The sequence below is a fragment of the Myxocyprinus asiaticus genome, chromosome 14, assembly GCF_019703515.2.
Source record: "Myxocyprinus asiaticus isolate MX2 ecotype Aquarium Trade chromosome 14, UBuf_Myxa_2, whole genome shotgun sequence".
Taxonomy (NCBI): domain Eukaryota; kingdom Metazoa; phylum Chordata; class Actinopteri; order Cypriniformes; family Catostomidae; genus Myxocyprinus; species Myxocyprinus asiaticus.
Window position 1 is genome coordinate 23,573,161 of NC_059357.1, and position 10,961 is coordinate 23,584,121.

At 35.8% G+C, this 10,961-nt stretch overlaps 1 protein-coding gene across 1 annotated transcript in view; it reads right to left on the reverse strand.

The window, feature by feature from the left end:
- The window catches only part of LOC127451543 (uncharacterized), a 45,055-nt gene that overhangs the window by 2,959 nt on the left and 31,135 nt on the right, over positions 1-10,961 (reverse strand). Inside the window, exons 17-18 of the mRNA XM_051716284.1 lie at positions 1,896-1,971; positions 978-1,167 (exon numbers count right to left, since the gene is read on the reverse strand). Coding sequence (XP_051572244.1) covers positions 978-1,167; positions 1,896-1,971 — 266 coding nt within the window. The remainder of the gene's footprint in view (positions 1-977; positions 1,168-1,895; positions 1,972-10,961) is intronic.

A 10,961-nucleotide genomic window follows, 5' to 3' on the forward strand; every position in this document is an offset into this window, starting at 1 on the left:
AGGGGCAGAACATAGTCCATAAACCCAAATAATAAAACGCATACTTTACGCATACTGCCGAAATACTAATTAAATAAAGTTTAAAATACTTTCTTAATTTTTTTTTTTTTTTTTAATAACTTGCAAAACGTTGCAGTTTAGCCCTTATCAATATTTGCAAGCTAAGGGATTTTTCTATCGAACAATTAAATCATAAAAGCTCTTTTTTGTTAATAACAGCGGGATGCAATGCAACCAACTCGTAGAAAATATAACAATATCTACTGACATTCTGAGCAGTTAATAAATATGTAATATATTGTAATAATATGTAAAAATATATTGCTCTGGCCGATTTCAAGAACAACTAATTGTACAGTTTGTGCAGATTAAGGGGGAAAAAAAGCGAAAAGAGTGAATACTGAAAGGAGTCTTTGTCCGAATTAATGTTATTCGTTTTTATGTTCGTTTTTCGATAGTAGCTTTACAACAAAATTGTTATAGACCCTTTATGTTGTTCTTTCAATGACCATTTTACATTTGAAAACAGCCCAACGAACACGATCATAATGCAATAGAACGAGATAAATATCATACAGGCTAATAAAAACGAATTCAAAAGCTAAATGTAACATTTTGTCAAAAGAATTTTCCTTGCAGTGATAAACCATAAACCTACCGTTTGTTACTGTGACTTTGGTGCCGCTCCCCCAGTAGTCGAAAGCCCAGTTACACAATGTTCTGATCACATTTGATCGTAAAATAAAATAGCACGCTCCGGGTTTTGTTGAATGTAAATTTTAATATCTTTGCGTTTCTGGCAAATTTGGAATGAATAATGCACTGAATCTAATTGTTGATGAATACGTATATCGCAGTTACAATTCTCTGGTGTAGAAACAAATTTTTTTTTTTCCAAATTGAATGAGTAGATTTTTATCAATCTTCATTATTTTTTTTTATCCGGTAGATTATAAATAGTTAAATATTTTTCTTACCTGATGATACAGTGACCATTGTTCCTTTCCCCCAGTAGTCGAAAGCATTGTCACATTGACAGCTATACTCAAGGATATTGTACATAAAGTAGCTACTAGGTTCAACGTGACAAATCCCTTTCATCATCCTAACCCACAAAATTTGACAATTCGGAAAAAACTGACCGAAAAACATGCTCCATATAAATAAATAGATTTACAGTCATTTAAAATAGACCTATGTGCCAAAGTTTATGCTATGATTAGCTGAAATTAAACTTACCAGATGTTACTGTGACCGTCGTGCCTTTTCCCCAGTAGTCAAAAGCAACGTAGTCACAGTGATAATTTCAATATAATTCAGTATACAAAAATGCAAACGCAATTTCTTGCCAGTTAGACAGCCTACAATACATTTGAATGCAATACGATACTTCCATTGTCTCGATGTTTTCTCGCGGACAAAAATGCCATTATTACAATTATTAGGCTACTATTAAATTTGTTGTTTGGTTGGTTTCCAGATTAAACAAAACAAACAAATATATAACTTCTTACCTGATGTCACAGTCACCATTGTTCCTTTCCCCCAGTAGACAAAGGCACCGTCACAGCGGAAAGGATTTTGACACATTCCATACCATAACCCTTATTCTATATTCTACGCAATTTACGTGTATTGTCGTGACCGATTTTCGCAAAGCATCGCATTTGTTTTGATATATTTATTTTTAGTGCACAAATTTTTAATCTGAGAAAGTTTTGTTTACCTGCACGGACATATTGGATCTAGTACCTTTATTCTCCTTTCAGTCAAAGTAGTATTATCAAATTAAATATGTCCCAATGTTATGTTGTGACAAGACTTGTCTGATCTTCAGCTGAAAACAAATATATATACAAAAATCAAAATACACAGAACACTTTAAAATATCTTACCTGAGGAAACTGTGACTTGGGTTCCTTTTCCCCAGTAGTCGAAGTATTCATCACAGTGACTGATCCCTTAGGGTTACTGACCAAAAACACACATGAAGCAACAAGTTTCTTGTGATCAAAAGAACCTAAACCTAACATCTGTTATATTACCTTTTGCTCAAAGAGCATTCTTTTAAATAGATGTGAGGCCAGGTAAACGATTGATATGTGTATGTATTATATTTTAAGAAGTTCTTAATGGCAAAAACCTACAACAGAGCAATTCTGTGTATTCCAGATAGCATACGTACATCTCAAGATGTCTGTTTTAGATCTTTTCATCTGGAAAGCATCACAATCTGATTAACATCTGCTAAACATCTTAAAAAGATTAGATTACAAACATTCAAGATAATAAACATCTCAAAGACATCTGCTTAATGTCTTATTGACATCCAAGACAAGCTTATTGACATATTTTTTATAAACGTATTGCAGATGAGTAAACAACGTTAAAAAAAGTATGTCTTCCAGATGTAAACACTCACATCAAATAGATGCCTGGGTGATGTACATGTGCTATAAGGGATGTGCATCATTGCATGAACATTCACGGATGACCCACTCTGATTTCCTGATAAATTTCCTGATACAACTTGGAATTTGTTGGTCCTTAAATGATTAAGCAAGCACTTCAGGACCCAAGGCAGAAAAACAGCTTCTCACAAAAATAGCTACTTCTTCCACAATAAATACTTTGGGGGAATTTTATTTGTTGGTGCAACAACTTCTGGTCTTCTTGTTTTTGGTGCTTTGTTGGCGCTATGTTTGCATGTGCTTCAAGTTTGTCTCACTTATCCAGAACATCTTCACCAAATTTCAGATGGGCAGCAATTTGTCTTTTTTTCTATTGAAATTTTCTCTGTGCTAACCTCCCGCAAATAACATTAAATAGACTTTCACTGAAAACTGGCAGGGGATATTGGTAGGGGATGTCATACCTATCGATTGCTGTAGCTGAAACATTGCCACTTCTCACTGCTTAGAAATGGAAAAGAGGTGATCAATTAAACGAGTGCCTCTGAAATTTCTCTATGATTCCCTATGTTTTGCAACATTTGATTGCCCAAGAAGTGTGTACAACACAACTAAATTAGTGAAGCAAACAAAAGTTGAAACATGGTTAGCTTAATTCTGTTGCTGTCAACCTTCTTTTGCTGTGTTGAGCACCACTTGGCCACCAGGCAATGCATCACAGCAAGTCAATGTGATGCATGCTGAAATAACAATAGGAACACTTCATAAACATAAACTATTGTAACAAACTGAATTGGGGAGCAATTTATGGAGTGACTTTGTGAATGTGGTCTGTGAATGTGTTGGGAGTAAGGACCTGTTGGTATTTATCCCATTGGAGCTGTAATCAACACATGCTATTTTGTCCCTTCAACACATGTTTTTTTTAATTTATTAGTATTTGAATCAGAAAAATCAACATGGATAGCAAAAGCATCTCATGCTATGTGCCTTTTTGTTTACAGAGCAAATGATTGGACCAGACCACAATTGTTGAGTCGCAGACAATATGGCTTATTACATTTTCAAAGTGAACTGAAGAGAAGGAGGTCATTGTCACTGCTAAATCCACAACAGTTGGTCCCACCAGCCACTAGACCATCAGCAACTGGTCTAGGTCCTGTCTCCCCACACTCTCCCCTGTACTTTTGTTCAGTCTTTACTAAATCAAATTTACTATACGGCCAATGTAAATTTAGTTAGAAAATAAATATGTCTCAAAACATGTATCAATACAATTGTGAAAAACTGTTTTGCTGTGTAATGTGTAAACAAAATGTCAAATATCATATCATGGAAAGATCCACTTACTTTTTAAGGTATATGGTTTTTCCACTTGCTCTACTGTTCCCACACCCAGCAGGCCAATATCTCTTAAGGACTGCCCTGTAGCACACATAAAAACATATGCATGCGGCATGTATATGTAAAATGTGTACAAATTGATATATTAACAATAAAAGAAGAATTGCACCAAACATTTGTAACATTTTAAATATAACTGTTTCCTGCAGCCTGCAACCTGCCCACTGATCATGAGATATTTACAGTATACAGGTAAGAGCAAATTAGCCAGACAAAATTCTGTAATTTGAATGTCCTGCAATGGCAAACAAAGAGAACACTTCCCACATATTCGAATACTGGTGAGATGTTTGGCATCATATGATGTCATATAACTTGCCTTTTGTGACTTCCAAGCAGCTTTGTTACCATTTTAAGTAAGTTTGCATATTTACCTACTGAGTATTTATTTCAGTATGTAGATATCAGAAATCCTTATGACTACATTCTCTTGATGTATTTCCATTAAAGGTGCACTTTCTTATTAAAAAAAGTTTTACTCCCAAAGAAATAAATAGTAATTTTGAAACAGATGTATAAAATCATGAGCACTCACATGAGATGAAGACTCAGTGACCTTGTAAAAGCTGTTTTTTCTATATGGAGAGGGTCCCCCTCATGGGGGCTGCCATATTAGGATCATATGACCAGCCGAATACTACTCGCTTAAATCTGGCTGACTTTGAGTATGAATAGTGAATTTCTACAATGGCAATGGTAACTTAAAACAATTGTGTTTGAATAATGCTGCATCCAGGCCGGTGTCAGAGTAAGACAAAATATTTAAAATAATACAAAATGCACCTTTAAGTTGAATAGAAGACATCAGATGAGTTAGTTAGTAAGATATTTTTTGTGCTATTGTGGCAGCCAGTTGCAGTGTTTTTATTTTATTTTTTATTAAAAAAAATGTTTTATTTTAAAACAAGATAACACAGACATAGGACAAAAAAAGACGATATAAAAATATTAAACAACACTAGATAAAGTAAATGAAAAACATAAGGGCTATAAATACACAAAAAGTAACGATGAAAAAGACAAACACTTGTAATCCAGGTAGTATGTGTTTTAGCTTAGTCCTGCTGGAAAACCATTTCTGAATGCACATGATCACCGATCCATCAGACTTCATTCATCTGTAATAGATATCATGAAATGGGCTCGAGAATATTTTGGTGAACCTTTGCCAGTCAACACAATTCGCGGCTGCATCCACAAATGCTACTAAGTTAAAGGGTTAGTTCACCCAAAAATGAAATTTATCTCGTAGTTTACTCAGCCTCATGCCATCCCAGATGTGTATGACTTTATTTCTTCTGCAGACACAAACAAAGATTTTTAGAAGAATATCTCAGCTCTAAAGGGCCATACAATGCAAGTGAATTGTGATCAGGCCTTTGAGGCTCCAAAAAGGAGATAAAGTCAGCAAACATCATCCATCGGACTCCAGTGGCTTAATCAATGCCTTCTGAAGCGATCTAGTTGGTACGGAGTGAGACCAGACCAAATTATAACTCATTTTTCACTGTATATCTTGACAACAGTCACCTTGGCAATCATGATTTCAAGCTTGATTACACTTCATATAGCGCCATCTAGCTCTCTGCGCTTGAGTCAAGCAGTAGTATCCAGACTGCTGATCAGATTATTGGTTGCCCCCTGCACCCCCCTTCAAGAACTGTACACTTCCAGAATGAGAAAAGGGGCTGGAAAAAGCACTCTGGACCCCACTCACCCAGCCCACTACCTTTTTGAACTGTTGCCTTCTGGCCGGAGCTTCAGAGCACTGAGCACCAGAACCATCAGCCACAATAATTTTTTTTTTCCTCAGGCTATCCATCTCATGAACAGTTAAAACTGCCCCATTGAGCAATAATTGTGTGCAATACACAGCTTAGTCTATTTATATTTATCCAACATATCCTACCTCTTCAGCCATTACATTACCTTGCACTATCTGTATATAACAGATTTTTATTTGTACATATGTACACTGGCGGCCAAAAGTTTGGAATAATGTACAGATTTTGCTGTTTCGGAAGGAAATTGGTACTTTAATTCAACTAAAGTGGCATTCAACTGATCACAAAATATAGTCAGGACATTACTGATGTAAAAAACAGCACCATCACAATTTTTGATCAAATCTAGACTGGCCCCATTTCCAGCAGCCATCACTCCAACACCTTATCCTTGAGTAATCATGCTAAATTGCTAATTTGGTACTAGAAAATCACTTGTCATTATATCAAACACAGCTGAAAGCTATTTGGTTCATTAAATGAAGCTTAACATTGTCTTTGTGTTTGTTTCTGAGTTGCCACAGTAGACTAGCATGTCTTAAGGTCAATATTAGGTCAAAAATGGCAAAAAAGAAACAGCTTTCTCTAGAAACTCATCAGTCAATCATTGTTTTGAGGAATGAAGGCTATACAATGCTTGAAATTGCCAAAAAACTGAAGATTTCATACAATTTCATACACTACAGTCTTCAAAGACAAAGGACAGCTGGCTCTAACAAGGACAGAAAAAGATGTGGAAGGCAAGATATAAAAATAACAAGAGGATAAGTACATCAGAGTCTCTAGTTTGAGAAATAGACGCCTCAAGACAAGACAGCCACATCTATGACAAGTGCTACAGGAAGCGTGGGGTGAAATGTCACCTGAGTATCTGGACAAACTGACAGCTAGAATGCCAAGGATCTGCAAAGCTGTCATTGCTGCACGTGGAGGATTTTTTGATGAGAACTCTTTGAAGTAGTTTCAAATTGTAATAGTAATTTTTCACGTTATTAATGTCCTGACTATACATTGTGATCAGTTGAACGCCGCTTTGGTGAATAAAAGTACCAATTTCTTTCCATAACAGCAAAATCTGAACATTATTCCAGACCTTTGGCTGCCAGTGTATATATATACAGTGTGTATATATATATATTTTTTTTTTTTTTTTGTCTTTTGTATTTTTATATACACTTATATTTTCTATTCGCTATTATTCTATTATTTTTTTTTATTATTATCTCTGTCTAGTTGTTGTATTGTTTGTGCACTGAAAGCTTCTGTCACCATGACAAATTCCTTGTATGTGTAAGCATACTTGGCAATAAAGCTCATTCTGATTCGGATTCTAGTAAGTGTAATCGTGCTTGAAATCATGATCAGGCCTAGAGACTGCAATGGCAAGATGTACAGTGAAATAGGAGTTATATTTTGGTCTTTTCTCACTCAAAACCAACTGGATCACGACATTTAATCAAGACATTGATTAAACCACTGGACTCTTGTGGATTACTCTTATGCTGACTTTATCTCATTTTTGGAGCTTTAAAGGCCTGGTCACCATTCACTTGCATTGTATGGACCTACAGAGCTGGGATATTCTTCTTAAAATCTTTGTTTGTTTTCTGCAGAGGAAAGAAAGTCATACATCTGTCTGGTATGGCTTAAGGGTGAGTAAATGATGAGATTTTTGGGTAAACTAACCCTTTAAGGCTTTACTCTGCAAAGTAGAAGCCATACATCAACACTGTCCAGAAGCGCCGCCGACTTCTCTGGGCTCGGTCACATCTGAGTTGGAAAGTAATATAATGGAACTGTGATTTGTGGTCCAACAAGTCCACTTTTCAAATAGTTTTGGAAAAAACAGCCGTCGTGTTCTATAGGCCAAATAAGAAAATGACCATCCAAGTTGTGATCAGCAACAGGTCTAAAAGCCAGTATCTGACATGGTATGGGGGGGGGGTGTTAGTGCCCATGTCTTGGGTAAATTGCACATCTGTGAGGGCACAATTAACACAGAAATATATGTAAAAATTTTGGAGCAATGTATGTTTCCATCCAGAGGCCATCTTTTCCAGGGACGTCCCTACATTTTCCAGCAGGACAACACCAACCCATATACTGCCCAGATTAAAAGTGCATGGCTGCATAAGCAGGTGATAGATTGGCCTGCCTGCAGTCCTGACCTGTCTCCAATTTAGAATGTGTGGCACATTATGAAGCGTAAAATACAGCAACAAAGACCCAATACAACTGCGCAGCTGAAGACCTGCATTATGGATGAATGGAGGAAAATTCCGCTTGCTAAACTTAAACTTGTTTCTTCAAAAGCTTAATAAGTGTTATTAGAAGAAATGGTTATGTTACGCAGTAGTTAAAAATGGACTGTCCCAACTTTTCTGGAGTGTGTTTCAATCATCTGATATAAAATGTATATATTTGTATATTTGTATGTGTATATTAAAAAAATAATAATAATAATTACAAGGTACAGTAAAACATCAAATAATGTGTTGTTGTGGTGCTTTCAATATAGCACAGGATAAATAGATAAACAGAATTTACAAATCATTCGTTTTTGTTTTTATTAACATTTTCCATACTGTCCCAAGATTTTCTGAATTGGGGTTGTAGAAGCATATACGGCAGAGAGAAATTAATTTGTAAATGTACAAATGACAAAGATTTCAGTGACATGTTGGATGACATATGAAGGGTCAACAAATGATAAATTCTGATTTTCCAAAAGAATATTTCCATCTTTACACACTTGAGAAAATGTATTGCTCATTTGTTCATGGTTGTTTGGCTGATTCCTGAGGATAATATTCTTTGACTTCTACTGTGCTTTCAGTATCATCAAGCTTGTATCATCAAGCATGTATTTGATCTCGAATGATTTCATGAGCTTATCACAGTTTGTGAGACTGTTATCTATCTATCTATCTGTCTGTCTGTCTGTTTGTCAAGATATAGCAACATAGCCTATTTTCAATTGGTCTGAATGCTGAATGAGGGATTTCTTGGTCTTTTTTCGAACTGTACAATTAATTTAGTAAAGACAGCTTGTAAAATATCAGAATATATATATATATATATATATACACCGATCAGCCACAACATTAAAACCACCCACCTAATATTGTGTAGGTCCCCCTCGTGCCGCCAAAACAGCGCTAACCTGCATCTCAGGATAGCATTCTGAGATTATATACTTCTCACTACAATTGTACAGAGCGGTTATCTGAGTTACCGTAGACTTTGTCAGCTCAAACCAGTCTGGCCATGCTCTGTTGACCTCTCTCATCAACAAGGCGTTTCCATACGCAGAACTGCCCCTCACTGGATGTTTTATGTTTTTGGCACCATTCTGAGTAAATTCTAGAGACTGTTGTGTGTGAAAATCCCAGGAGATCAACTGTTACAGAAATACTCAAACCAGCCCGTCTGGCACCAACAATTGTCCATGCGATTATCTAATCAGCCAATCATGTTGCGGCAGCAGTGCAGTGCATAAAATCATTCAGATACGGGTCAGGAGCTTCAGTTAATGTTCACGTCAACCATCAGAATGGGGAAAAATGTGATCTCAGTGATTTGGACCGTGGCATGAATGTTGGTGCCAGACGGGCTGGTTTGAGTATATATATATATATATATATATATATACACACACACTGGCGGCCAAAAGTTTGGAATAATGTTCAGATTTTGCTGTTATGGAAAGAAACTGGTACTTTTATTCACCAAAGTGGCATTCAACTGATCACAATATATAGTCAGAACATTAATAATGTGAAAAATTACTATTACAATTTGAAACTACTTCAAAGAGTTCTCATCAAAAAATCCTCCACGTGCAGCAATGACAGCTTTGCAGATCCTTGGCATTCTAGCTGTCAGTTTGTCCAGATACTCAGGTGACATTTCATCCCATGCTTCCTGTAGCACTTGCCATAGATGTGGCTGTCTTGTCGGGCACTTCTCACGCACCTTACAGTCTAGATGTTCCAACAAAAGCTCAATGGGGTTAAGATCCATAACACTCTTTTCCAATTATATGTTGTCCAATGTCTGTGTTTCTTTGCCCACACTAACCTTTTCTTTTTTTTTTCTGTTTCAAAAGTGTCTTTTTCTTTGCAGTTTCTTCCCATAAGGCCTGCACCCTGAGTCTTCTCTTTACTGTTGTACATGAAACTAATGTTCAGGGGGTAGAATTCAATGAAGCTGTCAGACTCTGATGTACTTATCCTCTTGTTTAGTTGTACATCTGGCCTTCCACATCTCTTTCTGTCCTTGTTAGAGCCAGTTGTCCTTTGTCTTTAAAGACTGTAGTGTACACCCTTGTATGAAATCTTGACCGACGAGTTTCTAGACAAAACAGTTTCTTTTTTGCCATTTTTGACCTAATATATGGCTTTAAGACATGCCAGTCTATTGCATACTGTTGCAACTCAAAAACAAACACAAAGACAATGTTAAGCTTCATTTAACGATCCAAATAGCTTTCAACTGTTTTTGATATAATGGCAAGTGATTTTCTAGTATCAAATTAGCAATTTAGCATGATTACTTAAGGATAAGTTGTTGGAGTGATGGCTGCTGGAAATGGGGCCTGTCTAGATTTGATCATAAATTACTTTTTTCAAATAGTGATGGTGCTGTTTTTTTACATCAGTAATGTCCTGACTATACTTTGTGATCAGTTGAATGCCACTTTGTTGAATTAAAGTCCCAATTTCTTTCCGAAACAGCAAAATCTGTACATAATTCCAAACTTCCAAATGCCAGTGTATATATATATATATATATATATATATTGTTTCTATGACATTTTGCATTTATATTAATAGACTAATGTATGTCTATCTGTCCATCTATCTACAGTATTCCATCTGTCTGTACATCCATCTATTTATTATCAAAACACAACAGCCCCCTTGCTTTTGCAAATTTGCAAACCAACAACTTTCCAAAACAGATGTTCAATTCTAAATTGGCTTACAGAGTACTTATTCTGCAAGTTGTAACAAGATGAAGTTGGCACAAGAGCTATAGGCCTACAGTATATCAAAAGTCCAACTGTGCATATCGTATGTGTTTTCTCTAACAGAGGTTTTGAATGTTGGTTTTAAACAGCTTGTTCAAACATCTTTTAAATAAGAATAGTTTGTGTGTATCCTACTCTCCCATTTTTAATGGGGCAGGTTGTCACATGTTGTTTTAAATGTCATAAATTTACAATTGAATAATTACAATATTTTTTGAACAAAACAATGTTTCATATATTTGTACATAACCTTTTCCATTTCTGTTATTTCATGAATCGTTTTGTTTCATAATTGCTTTACTTTTTAGGTGTTCCTAAAAACTTATAATG